Source organism: Mauremys mutica, chromosome 1, assembly GCF_020497125.1.
Source record: "Mauremys mutica isolate MM-2020 ecotype Southern chromosome 1, ASM2049712v1, whole genome shotgun sequence".
Taxonomy (NCBI): domain Eukaryota; kingdom Metazoa; phylum Chordata; order Testudines; family Geoemydidae; genus Mauremys; species Mauremys mutica.
The window spans coordinates 100111911-100134196 of NC_059072.1; the positions used below are offsets into that span (position 1 = coordinate 100111911).

Consider the following 22286-nt stretch of genomic DNA (forward strand, 5'->3'; position numbering starts at 1 on the left):
AACTATTTGATACCTCCTTCTCTTACTGACTGCACCCAATAGATGGCAAGGAGAAGCAACTCCTGGAGGGCTTGGAAAACCGAGTAGAAAAATCCGATGTTTCATGCTGTTAGTTTTTCTGAAAGGAGGGAATGTCTTCTAGCATATTGTCCTTGCAAGGCGCCTACCCGGATACAGAAGGCTGACTATTCGGTCTAATATCTTCAGCCTATGTTTTGAAAACCGCTTTCCATAGCTGAAAAAGGGAAGAACTTTTTCTTCATTCCATCTAGCCAGAGTCTTGCTCTAGGGGGAGTGAAATGACACAAGTATTGGGACCCTCCTCTGTAATTCCAGGTTCATCATTCTATTAGCTGCAGAACCTGCTCTCATCCCTTTACTTGTTAGGACAATCAGAGTAACAGCTGCATAGGTCAGGTATAGCTATACCTCCTTTTTCCATTTGAAGACCTCTGCAGATCAGAAGGCTGCTTGGTGTTTACAGATTCCCACGTCTCCAGCAACAGCTACCAAAACATCAGAAGGCCACAAAGGATTGAAAGTCCCATTTTAGCAACAAACTCTATTATAAGGGATCCTCTTTGTTCATTTTTCTTAGAAGACAGCCTTAAATAGGTATCATTTTTGACCCTGAATGTTATTAATAGTGCTCCATAATATACATTGGTCTTAATATAAACTGCTTTCTTCTTTCCTATTCTGAAAACAGTGACCTTCCTTGTTCATTATTTTAGAACGACACTGGTTAGAACATCATCCCCAGCTGCTGCTTTGATCCTCGGAGGATTAGCCTGTCCTAGGGGAATTCTCAGCGGAATAGGGCTGGCAGACCCCAGGATCAGGAACCAGAGGGTGCAGGAAGGTGGTGTAAAGTCACCTATGGTCCCCTTCTCCCCAGGGGAGCCAAACGCTGTTGCGGTGCACCTGGGGATCGAGCCCATTGTGTCTCACTTTTAGCTAACCACCATTTTTATAACCGGGGAAGAATATCATCAAACTTATCCTGTCGGGATTTAAGGCTTTTTCAGAATGGCCAGCCGCACGCAGAAGGGCATACAGACCCACAGTCGCTTCCTGACTGAGCCCAGAATGGCTCTTTGGGCAGGAGGGATGTCTGGCCAAATATGAGCTTCTAATGGAGGCATTGCAGAGGCAGGACTTTTAGACTAATCGTATGTCTGATTGGTCCATCAGGTCATGGAAATCAGTCAAAATGTTGCCTTCTGATTGGCTCAAGCACTAGGACTAAAAAGACAGTATAGAGGTAGTCTGCTAGTGTTTAATGACACAGACCTCTTAGCTCTCTTTTCACATTAGTATAGGCAGCATCAGTTAATGTGACTTTACTCTGAAGCTGAAAATGCATAGTAGTGAGACTGTGGATCCACGTTTGTACAGCACTGTAGTGTGTCTGTTGCTGCATCTGTGTGTTTGTTTGTTTTTTCCTCTAGGTTGAATTTGGTACTTTGAGACCCTTTTGCAGTTACCATTCACCACAATGGGAGTTACGTAGGGATGTGAAGACAGATTTGGGTTCTGCTTGTTTAATTCTAACCATGTCTGTTTTCTAAATCATGTCTAGGTGGAAGATTTTATTATTTTAAAGTTGTTACAAATGTGAAAGACTTGACTTCACTGCACTGGAAGGGACACTGTCAAGAGGAAAATAGAAATTAAAAAAAAATCTTATTGATGTTTCCAATAACAGTGTTACAATGGAAAGAATTTTTAAAATCTAACATGCTTCCCTTTTTCCATTTCTTTAATATTGAACAATGAATCTAGAATGGTCAGACTTTTGTTTAGTCTGTGTCACTTTCTGGTTTTCATGCACTAACCAGTACGGCGGGGTTAGGGTTTCCAGTAATGCAGGGGAATGTTTGAACCCACTCTGCCCCTCCTGTTTACAGTGATTTTTTAAAAAAAGTCTATTTGTAAGAGGTTTTGTGAGCCCCTACTGAAAGAGTGAACCTAAGTTTTAGCCCCAAATCACTTGTTTTTCCTTAAGTAGCAATTCCTTGTATTGTTCCTCCAAGACCTCTGTAGACAAGACAGTTGTGGCAGCTTCAGATTGGGTCAGATTCTGCAAACCATACTCACATGGAATAACACTAAGGTGAGTAAATCATGGAAGTCAACTTAGTGTGAATAAGGGTGAAAAATCTGGCCCTTTGAGTCCAGGCCTGTGTGACTGATGGAGGACTCTGCTGCCCTTCTGTAGGCTGACAGCTGCCACCAGAGCATTTCTGAAAGTGGGTAGCGCTTTTGAAAGGCTCTGATCAACTAATCAGTGGTTCAGTGACAGGAACTCCAGTTAATCATGCAGTTCTCAGAAATAACCAAGCCAGTTCTACGAAAGCCAAGACACATTATTATAAATTCCAGCAGGAACATTACTAGGAACATACCGATTTAGTATTAATCACTGCATCTGTTTGCTCAGCTTCAATCACAACGCATATGCACAATGCTGTTTGGTTGCTTGAAGCTTTGTTTGTGTCTCAAAAAACCAAATCAACCCAGCCTGATTTTCACAGTTAATGTTTAGCATTTCGCATTCCTCACAGTCTCTTCACCTCAGCTTCACTCCAATATCCTGCCTTGTCCCCTTCAGCCCCTTACCTTTTCTTTCCATGTAGCTTATGCCCTTCTAACTAAACTGCTCACTCACCCCCGGCCTCCATTGCTGTCACAATGCTCGGTCTGCTTGTGTATTCCACTCCTTCCCCCACCCTGTGACCATCATTTCTATTTAGACGGTAACTTCTTTCAGGCCCGGACTGTGTACTACGCTATGTTTGTGCCTACCACAATGGGTCCCCTTTCTTGGCTGTTCCTTGGGCATTGCTGTGACAAACAGAATATAATCCTGCCATCATTTCATGGTTTTTGGTCATTTTCATATCTCCTCTCTCCTTATCACTCTCCTTTATAATGTTCGGGGAAGAAAACCGCTATCGTTGGTGCAAACAGTACTCAGTCCAAGAAAAAACACAGTACTGTTTGAAATACGTTCACAGTAAATGCTGTTTTCGTAGAAATGCAGTAAATATGTTTGTACAGCGTGTCTACAGTAAACTAGCTGCCAAGCACACGTGTTCTTAAACACCAGAATTTCAGGACAAACACCAAGTGAAGAACCTGGTGATACTGTTGCTACCAAATTAAAACCACAGCCTTACCTGTGTTACACAAATTTTCAATGTCTCTTTTGCAGGTGCATCTTGTTTCTGTAATCCCAGAGTAATTTACTGGGAGTAATTCCTTAATCTTCATCTCTTTTCTCCATTCCTTCCTTCCTTCCTGTATTCATTGACCAAGGGCTCATAGAGATCCTTTCATGTGTATTCTCGTAACTATTTTTCCTCTTAAATCCATGTAAAAATCCACTTTCTCTTTCCCCTACTCCAAACCAGCAGGGAACTGTGTGTAAATACCTTTTGTGCATTTAATCCAGCTGTGCCAAGTAGCATACAATGTATTTAACATAAATATTTTTGTTCTTGCAGGATTACATACATGTTAGATGCTTTCCTGGGTTAACTGACTGACAGTAAAACGACTGATTTTTTTCCAGCATACAGGGAGAGTTGGATGCTGAAGCTGACGCCATGAGAGTATCCCAGCAGGACTTGCTTTCAGTTAATGAGTCTGTTTACACCCCGGATTCTGATGTCACCTCACCAGCAATCAACAGAAACCTTATTCAGAAGGCTGGCTACCTTAATCTTAGAAAGTAAGAAGGATAGTCCACCTTGTTTGTCTGTGTGACTGGCAGCTGATTTCTGCATTATTTCTACCATGAAGATTCTTTGAGTAAAATTTTCAAAAGCGCTTAAGTGATTTCAGGGCCAAGTCTCATTGAAAATCAGTAGGATTAAGACTCCTAAATCATTTAGGCACTTTTGAAAATTTTACCTTTCAGTTCCTAAATCACCTTAGAAAATGGGATTTAGGAGCCTAAGACATTTTAGGGGCTTTTGAAAGTCTTCCCCTTTGTGACTAACTGGTTTTCCCTCTAGCTGAATTCAACTACAAGGCCTGAATTCATGCATTTGAGTGTCTAAAAATAAAATGTCATGTTGGATTGAGGTCTGCAACTCATTGGGGCCTCTGAGACTGGGATCAGGATGTTCTCTCTTTTATGGGCTAATGAAAATGCAATACTGCTTACAAAGAGGAGCTAGATTTTTGATTTTAGGGCTTTCATCACAAATTTCCCTTTACACCAACTGGAGTTGTACAGAGAAACCAGGTCCATAGCATTGAACATATACCCCACTAGAGCTCAGTCCTGCAGAGTTTCTTTTACTAACCCTCCCATTGACTTCAGCAGGAGTTATGTATATGGAAGAAAAGCAGAGGTGGATGGGGTCTCATTATTGTGTTTTTGAAATAACTTAACTTAAATGCAAACTGACATTTGAACAATTTTTGATAGTTAACTGGATTACAAATGTAACAGTTTAACAGCAGTGTAAGAGATGGGTTACAGCATCGTGTAAATGACTCCATAGAAGAATGTACTTTCAATATAAGATTCTACTTGTAAAAGTGTAATTTTTCAAAATTTATGCCCATTTGTGTTGAAATTTCTGCTGCTCCTGATCACTCAAAAGTACAGTAGAACCTCATTTGGAACTGGAAGTTTGCAATCAGGCAGCAGCAAGGACTAAAAAAAAGCCACTATAGTACTGTTAAATGAAAAAATAAAAAGATTTGACAAGGTAAGGAAAATGTTTCTGTACTTGTTTCATTTAAATTACTATGGTTAAAAGCAGCATTTTACTTCTGCAGGGTAAAGTTTCAAGCTATTAAGTCAATATTCATTGTAAATTTTTGAAAGAACAACCATAACATTTTGTTCAGAGTTATAAACAACCTCCAATCCTAAAGTGTTCATAACTCTGAGGTTCTACTGCATCTTTTTTTTAATAGAGTACAATAAAATTCCATGCAGCCTCATCTCAGTTGTTTGCCCTAAACCTTCTGCTGTTCGCAGCTAGGAAATACTGCAAATGATTGTTCATTTTAAACTTGGATCACTCAAAACCAGCAGCTCCTTAACCAGCTTGCCCTGGGGATGAGTCTCCATTGTGGTTGGGTGTCTTTTGACATGTTTGTTGAAATTTAGTTTACAAGTTACAAAGATTCATGTTTGACAATAAGGATCAGCCCTGCGTCTGCAGCAGGACCTGCTCAGAGTTTGGCGAGGGTGGTTTCTGATCCAGGAATTGAATTGGGGGTTATTTCTAACTAGAAATACTGCTAACTGGTCTTAATTCGGTGTGTTCCCTATAGTAAAACAGGCCTGGTGACTACAACCTGGGACAGACTCTATTTCTTCACTCAAGGAGGAAACCTGATGTGCCAGCCCAGGGGAGCAGTAGCTGGAGGACTGATTCAGGACTTGGATAACTGCTCTGTAATGGCAGTGGACTGTGAAGACCGACGATATTGCTTTCAAATCACCACTCCTACAGGAAAATCGTATGGGTCACAAGTTTTCTGTTAGAGAGCAACCAGTCATGTCCGGTGTACCAGATGGGGTTTCAGAATGCCTAATTGTTGTGTTAACACAGTTCCCTAGTGACAGCCATTTTAACTGAGCTGGATTGCCATCATAACGCTGACCTACAGAAAATAAAAGTATTTTTGCACATTTAAATCAAGTGTGCACGTTGCATAAATGATGAATGTTGTGTCCTTTAGGAATAGGGTATTCACACAACTCAGGTTGCTGGCTGCTCACAGAGAGGCACAGTCTAGTAGCCTGAGTGTAGGACTTTGGAGTCATGTACTCCAGAATGCCAGCTCTGACATTCGCTGCCTCTGTAGATTTATGATAGCTCAGTTCTCTATGTGCAAAATGTGAATACCGACTTGCCTACCTCAGAGTGCTGTGAAAGCTTCATTAGCTGAAGTACTTGTGAGTACCATCAACATGAGTACAGAGCCAGGTGTCCAGTATAACCCTATGGATTAAGGCTGTAACAGAGTCATTTTTTTGGTGCAAAAGTTGCAGCCGTGGCTTGTTAAAGCTAAGCTGTGGTTTTGGTGTGGTCAGTTCAGGTACCATAAAACAAATAACCGCACACAAAAATAGAAACAGGTATACCCCCATGTAAGCTGCAGCACCTTCTGCCAAGGTACGCAGCCTGCCTTCCCGAGCAGGGCAGCAGCACAGAAGGGACACCGTGTGTCCTGCCTGGCTCTCAAAGCCAGCATGATGGAAGGGCAGCTGGGCCAGGTTTGAGTGGCATTGCAACCCTGCACAGCAGCTCGCAAAGCTGAGCGAGTGGTATTGCAACCTAGCGCACTGGGTCGCAACACCACTCAAATTCACGGCAACTATAGAAAGTTGTGGTGTGTGTTTAAAAGATGCGGTTTCCCCAGCGAAATCACGGCTTGTGATTTTCTTAGTCTTATCTATGATATAGAATCGCAGTAGTTAAAGATCAATTTATGAGATTATTGAAAAAAGCAACAGAGTCCTGTGGCACCTTATAGACTAAGGGAAGTATTGGAGCATGAGCTTTTGTGGGTGAATACCCACTTGCGTCTGACGAAGTGGGTATTCACCCACGAAAGGTCATGCTCCAATATGTCTGTTAGTCTATAAGGTGCCGCAGGACTCTTAGTCTGGATCTGTAAAAAATGACAAACACGGCTACCCCTCTGATACTTGAGATTATTGAGTCTCCCCCCTTGAAACTGTCTCTGTGTGCAGGGAGAGTGAGAGCATGTAATATAACAATGATACAAGAAAAACATGAAGCTAATATATTTGTGTTTTAGGGGGATAACCCTTCAAGCAGAAAGTAAAAAAGAATACGAGGAGGTAAAATACTTCACTGATTAACGTTTTTACTTTCTTATCCCTTAAATAGTTTGGAGTGTTCAGTTTCTTTTCTCCTTACAGTGGATATGTGCAATCAACAACATCTCCAGGCAGATCTATCTCACCGACAATCCAGAGGTGAGAGCTTGTTTGTTTTCATCTGTTCTTTCCAACTTGCTTTGTTGGTGTAGCACAGGACTCATAGCGTTGCTGTAAGGGTGAAATGTCATTTTGTTTTGTAGGCTGTTGCAATCAAGTTAAATCAGACGGCCCTTCAGGCAGTGACCCCCATCACAAGCTTTGGAAAAAAACATGAAAGTTTGCGTCCCAGGTAACACTCGCTTTTCCGTAGGAGTGATTTTTGCTGTTGTGCAGTCAGTCAGACTCTGCTTGTGGGGCAAGAGAGATGTGGGAAGCCTTGACCCTGCAACTCTGTCCATCCCAGCAGATCCCTGTGCCTGTGTGGAATCCCAGTGAAGGCAATGGGATCCCATATGAGTTCAGGGCTCTGCTGCATACAGTCCAGCTTGCAGGATCAGGGCCCCAGCCACTTCCAGTTTTAACATACAGGTCGGGTTTCTCCTATTCATTTGTTATGAAACAGACCCAGTACTTAGATTGTAAACTCTTCGAGGCAGGGACAATTTTGTGTTATGCTTGTATAGTGCCCAGCACAATGGGGTCCTGATTGCTAATTGGGGGCTGTCACCATACAAATTCGATGTAGACTGCCTTTCCCTATTCCTGTCTGTACTCTGAAACCAGCACAAGGAGTCGTCTTGCAGTCTTTGCTGGGTCTGATCCTGGACCCATTCAAGTCAGGTGTTAAAGCCTCTACCTCAAATAGAGGTTGGTAATGAAGCTGTGTGCACCTGGATGTAACAAACAAACGTTTTCCATTGAACTTTTCTTGAGAAATCCAGCCTCTTGACCAGCAAGAACTCCTCAGTCTCTGTGACGGCTCCAAAGCCAGCTCCAGAGACTGACTGTATTCATGCTCTGAATGCATGACCCTAAAAGCAGAGCACTAAATAAAGTAGAGCAAATTAGAGTAGAGTGGGCGGTCAGAGGGTGGGGAAAAGGGGGGTTGAATGGGGGCAAGGCTCTTGGGGGAGCAGTCAGGAAGGAGGGGGGGTTGGATGGGGCGGTGCGAGGTAGTCAGCTCATCACTGGGTGGAGGTATACTTGAGCAGATAGACTGGCGCAGTTCTGATTATAACCAATAGAGGGCAGTGGTGCACACATCATTCACCATGGTAACGTGTAACCAAGAGCAGGCACTGGCTCTCATTTGGAATTTGTTCCTTCTTTTCGGATGTAGCAACATTTCTTTTCACTAGTACGTGATTTTATTTATGACGACGAAGAGGAAGAGAAATTCAGTTAGTAGCCTCAGTGATGTGTTAATATTGCAGTTTGCTTACTGGGGGCAATGAACACTGGGATTTGGTGTAAACCTGTCTTCCTTCCAACATTATGACATTACATTTTCATTCAAAACCTTTCTCCATTTTCCATGTAGCCAGAATGTGAAGAATATGGAGATGGAGAGCGACAAGATTATCCCTAAAGAACTGTCCACCAAACCCGATTGCACAGAGTTAATTGCACCTGGAACACCAATTCAGTTTGACATGGTACTTCCTGCAACTGAATTCCTGGATCAAAACAGAGGTGGCAGGTACAGCCAGCTAACATTCAACAACTTTGACCAGACGGTTTGAGAGGAAAGGGCTATTCCCTTTCCGACGTTTGTGTGTGATCATTCAAACCGATGAGAATTTTCATAAAATCAGTCGGCTGCTTTGAGCACATATGTGATTAGATTTTCTTAAATATTTTTCAGGCGCACAAACCCATTTGGAGAATCTGAAGACAGCAAGAACGATGAGGAAGGTAAACACTTTTTTGGCTCTTTATAATGGGGCAGTATTCCCAAGTGTATGTATAGTGGTGTTGCCGGCTCAAAGAGCCCGAGGCGGAGCAACAGCAGGTTCGTTGCCCGGTGTGCGTCGCACTAATTATCACACCAGGGTGGAGAAGCAAAAACCAGGTTTATTTGAGCCCAAAAAGGTGCCAGGGAGAAAAAGCATTCTCAAATCCTGCACACCCGCGCGCAGGCGGGGTCCCAGCATTTATACCCCCGTTGTTTGTGTAAGCCTTTTGTTCGGTTTTCCCCTTCACCCCTCCCTTCCCAACAGCAGTTACTTTAGGCATTACATTTCAGCGTGTAAGAAAAGTTCTCATCCGCAAGCTTATCTCTGGCCTTCACAGAACAGATGCATGTAGACTTTTCTCCCCCTCTCTCCCCCTCCTCCCCTGCATCTGCAAGCTGAAATTGCTGACAGTTACACATTTTGCTTGCAGTCTGTTAGCATCTTAGGCTGGTTAAAGTTCACAGCATGTAAGAACTCTGGTTCACTTCAGGCCCAAAGTCACAACTTTGGTTTACTCAGGCCTAGTGACACCAACAGTGGTATTAACGGCTTTATAGATGGTTTTTTCAGCCCAGTGCTGGGTGCCCGACCAGCAGCTGCTGTTCTCACGAACCCTCCCCTACAATAGTCTTGCAACCCCCTTTTGGGTTGAGACCCCCCCAGTTTGAGAAACGCTGACCTAATATAAGGGGCCTCTGATCCCGACTGAGGCTTATGGGTAGGGCGGTCAGAGGCCAAAAACACATCAGACCCTGAAATCTAGCTGTTGGAGGGGGGGAAGGGACAGGGCTGGGATTCCCCAGCTGGGGGCTCCTACCAGGCTCCAGCTGCTAGTCCTGGCAGGGCTGGGGAGGGATGGAACTTCCTCTTCCCCTGTATAGCTACTATTTGGGGGAGAGATCAGACCCACCTCCAGGTACCTCTGCTGCCTGCAGCAAGCTCTGTGGCTGCTGCCTTCAGAGCCCAGGTCTGAAGGTAGTACAGAAGCAAGAGTAGCAGTCCCAGGACCCCTTTACAACAGCTTTGCGACTCCTCCCAATGACACCCCCTGCCCCCAGTTACAACATGGTGACATTTCAGATGTAAACATCTGACACCATGAAATGGAGTAATTTTACACTCCTACCACTGGAATTAACCAAAATGGACCATGCATTTGGTAGGGCCCTACAGTTCTGGGTGCTGCTGTATAATAGATAGTAAATAAGAGTTTGTGATGGAGATGGGCACTTAGGTTAGTATGCAGTTAAGTACGGAAGGCTTACGAGGGCCTCATTAGAACAGGAAAGCAGCCATTGAAGTCTGAGAGGACCACAGAGAAAGGAGAAACTCACCATGCTCTCTTGCTCCTGCCACCCCACAGAGCAAACCATCAAGAATAGAACAAATTGGAAAACAGAAATTTTATCACGAGATTAGAACCTGAGGCTTTATGCAAAATTATTGTACAATTTTTAAGAGTGATAAATAGTCAGTCCAACTACTTAATAGAGCTGGAGCAGCAGTGAGAGAAAGACCAAGGGTATTATTACAAGAAGACAAAAAGAAAAAATTTTAATCAGTTACAGCAGAAAAATATATTTTGAAATTTTTGTAATTCTTATTTGTTACACTTGCACACAATCCAAGTGTTTGGTAAAGCTGAGTCAGACTAAAACCTGGCTAATAGGGAATATGATTGAAGAGGAAATGATGTGAAAGGCACAGTTATCCCAAGTTAGGACCCGGTAATTGACCACAGTTTTTCAGAACAGTTCTGGTAGAATTAGGTATTTGATAACTCTGAACACAGGCATGAATCAATGTAGTACAGGAGACCATTCCTTTGTTTTCCAGATTCACTCTTGCAGCAGATGTTTGTAGTTCGTTTTTTAGGATCTATGGCTGTTCAATCAGATGATACAAATGAGGTGATTTATGAAGCTATGAGGCAAGTGTTGGCTGCTCGTGCCATCCATAACATCTTCCGTACAACTGAATCCCATCTAATGGTCACCACCAAGAGTCTCAGGTAGAGTAAAATTCTTAACACACTCAACCCTACTGTTCTGTTTTCCATCTGAGGTATCTATAGGCGACAGGGTGTTTTTAAATACACCACCTTTGTTTTGCCAAAGGGTAGGAGATTTGCACATATGGATCTCTACAGACAGAACAGCAAAATCCCCATTGTTACAGGCATATTTTTTTTAATTATAAAGCCAATTGTGTCACTACAGTGGAAGGGGTTCTAGCATCCACACTGTAACCATTGCCTTTTGTAACAGACCAATGACTGGGCCTCCCACTCAGATCTCTTTAGAGTGGGACTATAAATTCTAGCAATAAACAAATCCAAAAGTTGCTCCAGTATCATCTAAAAGTTTGAAATTGGGTGTTTCTCCTTACCTGGGTGGGCCGCAGCTTCTGGGACTTGCTGTTGTAGAGGACTCCAACTAACATTAAAGTGGGTCCTTTCTTGTCTCTCACAAGTTAGAAATCATCCCATCCAAACTTTCAGGATGCAGTAAGGCTTCATGTTAGTTCAAGAACAGTAGCGGAGAGGTCTAGAAAGATCGCCTCTGTGCAGACACTCCTATTTCACTTTGAATTTGAAACAATACTGCAAAATAGATCACTTGTCCAGTTTTATTGCTTTAAAATAAGTGTCAAAGCTGCCTCCCCATCAAAACTTTCAGATAGGTGAGCCAGTGCACAAGTCAGGGCTCGCGCGCACACACTTGGGGAGAAAAAAAAACTTTATTTTGGGTGTTTTTGTTAATTTGATAATGTACAAGTACAAACCTGTGTAGTACTAGTTCATGGCACATAGACTATCCAAGTTTCCTGTGCCATCAGAAAGGCAGCATGGCCCAGGGCAAAGGGAACTGGGCTGGGAGTCAGGGGAGCTGAATTCCATTCCTGGCTTTGCTACTGACCTACTGCAAGACTTTAGGCAAATCAATTCAAGTGTGTGCCTCGGTTTTCCCATGTGTTAAATAGGTATAACGATCCTCTTTCTTTTATAAAAGGTTTAAGCCAGTAGCTCTCACTTTTGTACTGGTGACCCCTTTCACATAGCAAGCCTCTGAATGTGACTCCCCTTTTATAAATTAAAAAAACTTTTTTATATATTTAACACAATTATAAATGCTGGAGGCAAAGCAGGGTTTGGGGTGGAGGTTGACAGCTCGTGACCCCCCATGTAATAACTTCACAACCCCCTGAGGGTTCCCACCCCCCAGTTTGAGAACCCCTGGGTTAAGCTATATGGCTGAAGTCATTACAAAAGTGCTCAGTATTCTTACTTAAAACTTCTTATAATTGCAGGTTAATAGATCCTCAAACCCAAGTTACACGAACAACTGTAAGTAATTCTTCGTGTTGATAGTAAAGTTTAAATAATTGCATCATCTTTTTTATTGTTTCCCTCTGCACTGCTAACATTTAATCCCAGAGAGGATTGGTCTCCTAACCTAGTTGAGCTTTTGCTAGTTTTAAAGTTCTGTAATATGCTTTTCCAGTTTGAACTTGCCAGTGTGACGCAGTTTGCTGCCCATCAGGATAACAAGAGACTGCTTGGGTTTGTGGTCCGTGTCACCGAGTCGCTGGGGGAAGAATCCATGAGTGCGAATATTTTTGAGAGCAACACAGAAGGCGAAAAGGTCTTGTGATTGTTTTATATTGTATTTTTATACAGTTTAAAAAAAAAATGAATCGTAGTGTCAGTTTGCCTTTTGGAAGCCTCCTATAGGGGGAATGTTACAGAAACAGAGTCAGATGGTTTCCTTTATTCTTAATCTAATGATTGAGGGACATGTGATGGCATAAGACAGCACATAGTAGGATCAGCATTCATATACGTTCCTTTCTATCTAAGGTCTTAGGAGTCAGTGTCCAGCACCAATGCTGGCAAAAGCAAGGTTGTCACCTGTATTGTGACAGCTACCTTTAAGTTGTTGTATGCAGTATAGTTGTAGCTGTGTCAGTCCCAGGCTATTGGAGAGAGAAGTTGCATAAGGTAATTTCTTTTATTGGACCAATATGTATTGGTGAGAGACAAGCTTTTGAGCTGCACAGAGCTCTTCTTCCGGTCTGGGAAAGGTACATCCAGTGTCACGCAAGGTGGAACAGATTGTTTAGCATAAGTAATTAACACACATTCTAAGGGACCGTTCAAGCTCTGAAAAGCACTGTGTGGCTTGAAAGCTTGTCTCTCTCCCTAACCAGCTTTGGGCCAATAGAAGATCTTCCGTCACCCATATTTTCTAACTACCTTTAAGAAAACATGAATTGTGGGATAGTTGAAATAGACTGACAGGGGAGTGGGAGTGTTAACTCATTTCCTAATCTCCCAGACTTTACAGCTTCTTATAGAGAAGACAATGCAGAATATGTCTCTGGTTTGATACTGTTGGATACAGCTGCCCATGAGGTAACAGAAGGCTGTGCAAAAACAAGTAGTAAAGATGGGAGACACCAAGCCCACCATTTTGTTTTGCATTCTTAAGACCACTACTGATGTGGAAGAACTTTTTCATTAGTAACTAAGGCCCCTGCCTCCTGGTTGATGTGGGTGTTTCTCTCACTCTCCTACTGAAGTTGTTCAGCTGCGTATGAATAATTAGTCATGGAAGCAGGGAGACTCGAGCTTAGTCTCCCACTTCCCAGGTACGTAGCCTAACCACTGAACTACAGCATCATTCTGTCTTGCCCAATGACTAAGTATTTATCCACAATGGAACAGCTTCAACAGGAGAAATTAGGGAGCCCACATCAGAATAACCCACAACTCAGTAGTTAGAGCTCTGGTGAGATGGGAGATCCTCTTCCCATCTGCCTGAGGGGGCAGATTGAACCTGGGTCTCATGCGAGTGCTCTAACCATTGGGCTAGAAGTTGAGGTGGTTACCACCACCCCATCCTCCAGCTGTTTTGGGCAGAGTGAGGCAGTGCTTAATCCCTTCGCCCAGGAAACAAGTTAGGTGCCTGATTCCAGGTGCCTGCTTGTGAATCGTAAGCAAAGCTAGGCACCTCCCTACAGCCTGGAATTAGGTGTCTATCTCCATGAGGGAGCGGTTCTTAAGATACACCCCTCTTGTTGGCACCTCCCCGCCTAGCGTGCTGGTTTTTTGTGGCTCTCCCCATTCTTTGTACAGAGAGTCTAGATGCCTGACTCAGGCTTTGTGGAGCTGAGTGTTGTTCCTGTGATTTCCCAAGCATCTAAAAAGCTGAGTGTCATAATGCTTTGGGTCACAAAGGGTCCATTGAAGCCACTAGTCTTTCCATTGACTTCAGTGTGCATTGGAGCAGATGCTAGCTTTGTAAAACAGACATATTTAGACATGCATTCCTATGATAATAGGCTTTAAGAGAGAGACTCTAGCTATATGAACAGTCTGAGATGTATGAAGCATCATCAATGAACATCCATCGTTAGCATAGATTTTTATAAAGTCCACTTTTTTTTTTGCAGATTTGTTATGCAATAAGCTTGGGAAAGGAAATTATTGAGGCTCAAAAGGTGAAGTATACTTGTTTTGATGTCCTCTCACCCATCTCTCATTGTAATGCTCATTTATGTCCTGTAAATTTGACTGCACTGTTTGTCTATCTTACAGTGTATATAAAACACAGTACAATACAAACTGAAGACTACTGCTGCTACTGCATATTGAACACAGACATGCATTTAACTTTGTAAACTTGCACTGTTTAGCTGATGACTTTTACACTGATTCTGCACCAACCTAAATCAAATTTAAATATATATGCAATTGTCCACTGCAGGGACGAGTTTAAAAATAAGCCGTCTGAGTCAGTGGGAAAAAAAGCACCTAAAAATGAAAAATTGAGATTTCTGCACTAATACTTCACAGTAACTATCCCCAACTCTTCTCCTTGGGGCTGAAAAGTTAGGATGTGTTTTTTCCACCCAAAAATAAATGAAAGTTACAATTGTGAAGATTCATATCAAAATCTCATGATTTACCAAAATTTTCCTACACCTTTCTGGTGTCACTGGAGTTCCAAAGCAAGTTAGATGTATCAATAGTTTACACAATAAGCAAAGTACCCTTTCTCCCAGAACAGGGTAAACTCATTATTTCTTCAATAGTTGACAAGTTACCTCCAATTTTCACCAAAATATTTCAAGGGCTGGAGTAGTAATTCTAGCAGCAAATAAAAGCTCTAATCCTGAAAACAGTCATGCATGTGTCTAATTTTGCACAAGTAGTCTCACTGTACTGCAAAGTTGGTGCCAAAATCTCATTTACATATATAGCTATATTTTAAAATGTCATGCAGAGAAGCTCTCTATGCTAAAAAAAGAAAGATACCACAGCTTGTTGAACTTAATGTTCATTAACATCTTCATTTCAGGATCCAGAAGCACTAGCGCAGTTAATGATGTCCATGCCACTAACAAATGATGGCAAATTCAAATTACTGAATGACCAGTCAGAAGAGGATGGAGCCATACCTGAAGAGAGGGGGGAGGAGTCAGAAGCATAAACTTTTCATTCCTTGTATGTTGGTTGGGAAGGGGGAAAGCAAGGAGTCTTTTTTGCAAAGATCTCTGGTTTTCCAATGTTTGTGCACACCGTGGGCCAGATTCTGTTTTCTCTTATAGTAATGAGAATAAGGAGTAACTGAGTGTAGTTTCTCTTGACTTACAATGGAGTGAGAGCAGAATTTTGCCTTCTGGGTTTGTTTGGAATAGCTGACAATCTTTTGTGGAGTGTTTCAATGTTAGCTCCTTGATGCTGACTGTTCGAAGCGAAGGGGTAATGCCACATTCTTCAGATTAATACACTTTTGGTTAGTTTGGGGATGCTGATCACTTTATCATTGACTTCAGTTGGAGTTGTGGATGCTCAGTCTCTCTGAAAATCAGGCCACTGTAAAAAAATGTGTACTTGTAGTGATCAGTAATTTCCATAGTTTGCATGATATAGTGTATCTGACTGAAGGTTAAGAAAAATGCACTATTTACTTTATTTTCAAATGAAGTTTTTTAGTTTCTAGTGTACTTTGTGTTACAAGAATTTATCTTTTGTGCTAGTCTATTTACAAAACTATTTGATAAACTAATTTTTTCCTATTAATCTATTTTTGTATTGCACCTAGAATAAGCTTACAAAATAAATTTAAGTGCCTATTCATCTTCATAGGGACCACACTTACTCAATTATAGAATGTATAAATCCTGGATATAACAACTCCTGGATTTGTTAGTTTTAAATACAACCAAAATGCAAACAGAATCCAGAAATAGTCAAGGAATTTGCATGTTGTTCGTGTGTGGTTTTTATACGGTTAAGCTTTTTGAAAGTAGCAGCCAGGGATAACGGTCATAAGTCAGTATGTTTATAGCGTTAAGTATGGTTGTAAGTTTAACATTAATTTTATGGTGAAATATAAAGTTTGACAGTCTGCAAAAGTCTTCAATTAAAAAAAAGTTTACCAATAAAATGCTAGATTATAAGTCTGTGTGTTAGTAACTGGTAGCTTGCCTGAACTGAGGCACTTTGTGCACTGGCTAGGGAGTTTTCTCCAGTTTCATCTGCAATAAGTTATACAGGACTTGCTTATGGAGGTTTTGCCATTTTGTGTTGCGTAGTCAAGAAGCAGCTGGTCAGTCGGATTACTGAAGACTGTATGTAGTGGCAAATACTTTAAAGACAGACATCTCAGGAAAACCCATACAGCATTGGTTCATGCTGTTCTCTATATCTAGTTTCATTTAAAAAACTTAGCTGGAACAGCTGATTGAGTAGAACTGATTGAATTAAATCAATTTCTTTTGGGGCACTTAAGAAATTAGCTTTTCTGATACTAGTGCAGGGATCGGCCACCTTTGACAAGTGGTGGGCCAGGCCAGTTGGTTTTACCTGACGCGTCTGCAGGTGCAGCTGATCGCGGCTTCTCACTCAGAGGCTATGGGGAGGGATGTGCTGGCTGCAGCTTCCCACAGCCCCCATTGGCCTGGAGCAGTGAATCGCGGCCAGTCGGAGCCGCAATCGGCCAACCCTGCGGATGCGGCAGATAACCAAACTGGCACGCTCGGGTGCTTACCCTGGCAGGGTGCGTGCCAAAGGTTGCTAGTCCCTGTACTAGAGGAGCTTAAGGTTAACTAGAACAAGACAAGGAGGATAATCTTCCAAAATCTTTGCAGATGCCCATTTTGCCTGGAATCAGTATGGCAGAAGGCCAGACACCCATCAGTCATCACTGAATGTTTGAATGTGAGCACCATGCAAGTTAATTATAATTAGAATGAAGTATTAGTTCTCCAACCCTCTGTATTTATTTGCTCACGTTACTACTGACACACAAGCACTGTTCTGTAAGAACAGTCACACTGTTGGTGTGAGCATTGGCCTGCTAAACCCAGGGCTGTGAGTTCAATCCTTGAGGGGCTACTTAAGGATCTGGGGCAAAATCAGTACTTGGTCCTGGACTCAATGACCTTTCAGAGTCCCTTCCTGTTCTATGAGATAAATATATGGAGATACAGTATACCTATTTATTTAAATTTTTACTAATGGAGAACTGAAACCTGCTTATAGTTCAGAGGACACCTGTTACTGAAGACAAATCAAAGAATGATGTTCTCAAAATTACATTTATTAACTTTCTGTACATAATGTACTCTACTCACAGAACCAAAAAAAAGACTGAGGTAACAAAATACCCTTTTTGTAAAATGAGTTAGATAATACATGTTACATTTGGTCCTTCATACCTGAGAAATTGAAAATGGTTGTCATCAATGGCCATCCGATGAAAAGTTCAAATTTCCCTCCAGCTTACAGAATGCAGTAGGATCTCAGGAATCTGCACTTCAGCAACCCACCAGCCTACAGCTATACACTGGAAGCATATTATCTGCTCACTTAAGTGTAGATGGGTCAGCTGTTAGTGGAGCCATCACAGTGGAATCTCTTCCCCCAACCCCCACAATTGGGCCAATGGAAAGGGCACATTAGTCCTGGCATTCAGTAAGTCCCTGAAATCAGACTAGAGCACATACTAGATTCCTCCCCCAGTACTGGTGGTGTAGGGGAAGGAAAAGTGGGGGAGAGAGGTACTTGTAAGGCTGGGCTCTTGCTGCTGCTTGATTGAAGAATGACAGCCAACCAGGAGAGGGGCATGAGCTTTTAAAAAGGCTGTTGCTACACACCTGTTCCCTGTAACACTCAGCCCAGCCACAAGTGAAAGATGGCAGCTGCTGCTTTCTTGCTAGACAGACAACTTTCAGCAATGCCCCCCCGTTCCTGACAAAGGAAAAGGGGAGCTAAGAAGCTGGTCTATCAGTCCTCAGCAAAATGAAGCCAGCTGTGGCCATCCTTGTTCTCTTGCTACCAATGGCTTTTTTGAGTGAAGTGGCAACAGTAGTTTTCCTAAGATTCTCCCTTCTCCAACCCAGAGCCTCATTTCCACGATTGTGTCCAAGCTGCAAGAGTGCTGGACCAGGTTCTCACTGTAGTAGCACCACATGCAGTTGTAATCCCTAGTGAAATGGACGAGTTTAATATGGAGCTCTCCCCCACTGGCACATGTGGGAGTGTGCCCCAGTACTCCAGCTTGAAACTGAATGAATCCATAGAATGGTTCCCCCCCCATTAGTGAGATTCTACTGCATAGAGAGATGTTCCAAATACACTAACTACAATCCTATATTAGCAAGAGCAGCTCTATCATTGTACATATGTATATATTCACACATACATTACACATCCACAGATGCTACCTCTAAACAGGGTACTAAAAATAGCCTTTAGTCCTTTCTGTGGAATTTCAGTCATCAAAACCACATTAATCTGTTAGCACTGTACAGATCTGGCATATACACTATCCAAGATTAACTGCAAAGTATTAAGGGTTTGTAATAGCATTCTTCCAAATTACAGGGCAAAAGGGAAAAGTGCAGACTTTATTACAGCATAGGTGTGCCATGAATGTACGTGTTTACATAGTCAATCTACAGGAGAAGTGAGAGACTAGCCATAGATTCTTCAGACCCCCAAGAACCTATGAACTATACGACTGAAGATTGGTCTAGAACAGGGACATATGTATATGCACATACAGGAGCAGGGAAGTTAGCAGCAGCACTGCTGAAAATGTTTGCTACAGGCCCAAAGAGGTCAAACTAGAGCCACAATTAAAAATAATTACAAATTAAGTATGAAAGTCTCATTGAAATAAAACAGCACTTCAAACAAATACAAGTTAGGGTATGCAGCACTCTTTAGGGCCATCTCGGCAATTATGACGAATTGCAAATAAAGGATTTAATGAGTGCAGCCAAGTAAACGGTTTGTGATGCTTCTGCGTCATATTTTCAGCATTAGGGAAAAAAATTCCATGCCAGTCTGGTCCCTTCAGTTTCAACAAAACATCATTTGTCCTAGATTTCTACATGAATCAGTGACTGATGGGGGCAAATATCAGGTGTGTCACACCTTATATTAGTCATATATACATAATCAGTGACCAGCTTTGGAGTAATTATGAAATATTTATAAAACAGCATCTTGCACTGTAATTAGGAGATGAGGCTGGCAACTGTGGTCCAATAAAATATACCATATGTGCCAAAAAACTGCAAGTCACAGTTAAACTAACTGATGTGTTATTTAGCTAGCAAGATATTGTTTTATGTTCTGGGTGATTAAAACATAACAGTACCTTTTCATAGTTAGTGGTAACTAGCACTTAATTTTAAGGTAAGACTAGCCATTTGCTTGAGTCAGGAATCTGGATAACTACTGTCTAACTCTTGCACAATCTGCAAAACTGTAGCAAGCACATGTTTAAGTTGTATGGAATTCTCACAGTGTACAGCAGCTTTTAGAGCCTGCAGTGCAATTATTGTTGATCATAAAGCATGTCAGACTACATTTGGACATCACAAAGGGTGTAACAGACCTACAAAGGTAAGGAGATACAGACTTGAGGCTGAAACTTGTGCTTAGGTACTACAGCATTCATGAAATGTAAGTTTACTTAATATTCACAGACACTCATTCATACAGTGCCTGGTCATAAGAGGAAGCGCTAACTCTGGTTTTCTCTTCTCTGAATTTCCTTCTTTTGTAGATGAAAGTCAGGCCTTCAGCGTAAACCTAAAGCAGTTTCATTAGCGTCGTCTCTCCACCCCCGACCCCACCTTCTTTGGTATGAAAGAAAAAAAGGCAGGGAAAGTGAGCTACTGAAGGGGCCCTAAATCCCCTTAGGTCAGCTGATATGCCAGTGGAGCAATATCAGTGAAGAATACAGGCTTTGTGAGATACGCTAACATTAATAAGGGTTTCTGAACTATGTATCAGTCTCCATTTACATTCACAAGGTAGGCCGAGCATTATTATAGTGTGGTATGTAACTATGGTATTAGGTGCCACATATACTCTGAATATGATACATTCCCAGCACCCAAATTATTTTTCAGACAATAGATACCAGAAATGCACATGTCTGTCTTTAATTGTTTTTCCTGGTTAAAAAGATCAAAATGCCCTAGTGCAAACCATGGAACAACGGCCTACGAGGTTTTTAAGTGATGTTTTAAAGTTAGGGACGCAAGAAAACATCTGAAATTAGTGAATTACTAATTTTGATCTGCACTTCTGTAACTTAAGATAACGGTTGTTCCTAAGTCAAGGTTTTACATGCTACGTTTCAGCTCAGACCAAAATTTTGTAAATAATGTAATCAATTCCTGAAAAATAGGGTTTTCCAAAGGAAATACGGACACAAACTCAGCTATAGTAGCCCGCTGGGTACTGCTACAGTATTGTACCATTTTCTGTCCATTTTAACACAAGAGGTAAATCAAATCTAGGATTTTATCCCTACAAAAAGTTATTGGCAAGAACAGAATAATTAATAAGTCTGATAGCTCATACAAATAATGCGTACCAGCAATATCATTTCACAACAGGATCTGCAGGTGCAGCAGTGGAGAGGTCTCCAATGCTTGTTTTAACAGATTCTTCTACAGATGGAAAAAAAAGAGAAAAAAAGTTAAAACTAATAGATATGTTATATTTAAAACAATAATTTGTTTTAACCAGACATAATAATAAGTAAGCTTGCTGTATGCCAGGAACGTTCCAGTTCTATTCTCTTGGCTGAGATATCCTAACTGACTCTGCAAAGCACTTACAGGCACAACTTTGCTCCTGTGGTTAGTCCCCGTCAATAGGACTACTCACATGAGCAAAGTTGGAATGCTTTGCAGAATTAAGGTCTAAACACTGAAGCCTACGATATTGCTTCTCACAGCTAAACTTTCAAGCCTTGACTACTGCAGAACACGCTTTGCACACGATTGGCAAGTTTACCATGACTATGAATCGGGCGGCTCTATGCATTTTGCTGCCCCAAGCACAGCAGGCAGGCTGCCTTCGGCGGCTTGCCTGTGGAGGGTCCACTGGTCCCGCGGCTTCACGCCTGCGGGAGGTCCGCCGAAGCCACGGGACCAGCGGACCCTCCACAGGCATGCTGCCGAAGGCAGCCTGCCTGCCGCCCTCGGGGCAACTGGCAGAGTGCCGCCCCAAGCATGCGCTTGGCGTGCTGGGGCCTGGAGCCGCCCCTGGTATGAATACTTATTCAGAGGAATACTCTATATAATTGTGGCTGGTTAACTTAAAGTTACCACAGTATTTGTCCTGTTCCATTAACTTTTTTTTTCCCCTTTTAAGTCTGAATAGTAATTTGAGCATCTCCGCTCAGAGTGAATAGAAATTTTAAAATGTACATGAAAAACTAATGCTATTTCATCCTAAAAAAAGTTTCCTTAGTGAACTTGCCAGCTTCCCTTGGTAGAAAAAACAACAGATCCTTTTCAGGACAGTCCCCTTGATCTGTTTACTCCCTTTATGTTTCTGGCAGACTTACAGTGGCACATTTTATGTACATTTTTTAAATGAAAAATTGTGTGCGTTTTTAGCCAAAAACTCTCAACATCTGTGATGATAACCTACCAGAACTACAGACAAGAAGTTTATGTTGTATTACCTTTAAAAGAGGCATTTCTGGCCAAATGCTACTAATTCTGTTTTCAACTTCACTACATTCACCTGTGTGGGATTAGCTATAGCAATTTTCCTAAATCCCTTGGGACAACCATATATCTACCTCACAATCCTTGTGAGCACTTTTCATTTTTTTAAAGAGACAGGCTTTCAACCACACATGCTAACTCTCCCTGCCCAAGAGAGACTAGAGAAATTTTTGTGGTAGGATTATTCTCCTGACACTGAATATATAACACGCCTATTAATGTTAATTGGGCACTTCACCTAAACCATGAATTGACAATATACTCCCTAATTCCTATATTAGCAGTTCATTTGCCAAGACAAAATACATTGTGAGCATCTGCATGTTAGAAGTATAGTATGTTCAAGCTTTTATCTCCCTACATGTTGCCAATGATCTCGGTATGAGTTAAAAAATAGTTCCTTAATCACAGCTAAGGCTACAATTTAGTCATGGGTATTTTTAGTATAAATCATG

General features: G+C 41.9%; 2 protein-coding genes across 4 annotated transcripts in view; one reads left to right on the forward strand and one right to left on the reverse strand.

Annotated features, from left to right (window-relative positions):
* The window catches only part of APPL2 (adaptor protein, phosphotyrosine interacting with PH domain and leucine zipper 2), a 55151-nt gene extending 38919 nt beyond the window's left edge, over positions 1-16232 (forward strand). For all 3 annotated transcript variants that reach the window (XM_044987441.1, XM_044987452.1, XM_044987460.1), the window contains 12 exons: positions 3578-3736; positions 5302-5490; positions 6799-6841; positions 6923-6979; positions 7084-7172; positions 8364-8522; positions 8688-8737; positions 10615-10789; positions 12088-12124; positions 12282-12422; positions 14233-14280; positions 15141-16232. In XM_044987441.1, coding sequence (XP_044843376.1) covers positions 3578-3736; positions 5302-5490; positions 6799-6841; positions 6923-6979; positions 7084-7172; positions 8364-8522; positions 8688-8737; positions 10615-10789; positions 12088-12124; positions 12282-12422; positions 14233-14280; positions 15141-15272 — 1279 coding nt within the window. In that variant the 3' untranslated portion in view covers positions 15273-16232. The remainder of the gene's footprint in view (positions 1-3577; positions 3737-5301; positions 5491-6798; positions 6842-6922; positions 6980-7083; positions 7173-8363; positions 8523-8687; positions 8738-10614; positions 10790-12087; positions 12125-12281; positions 12423-14232; positions 14281-15140) is intronic.
* A 1137-nt stretch (positions 16233-17369) lies between these two features.
* Positions 17370-22286, reverse strand: part of WASHC4 (WASH complex subunit 4) — a 58099-nt gene continuing 53182 nt past the window's right edge. The window contains exon 33 of the mRNA XM_044987422.1: positions 17370-20760. Coding sequence (XP_044843357.1) covers positions 20693-20760 — 68 coding nt within the window. The 3' untranslated portion in view covers positions 17370-20692. The remainder of the gene's footprint in view (positions 20761-22286) is intronic.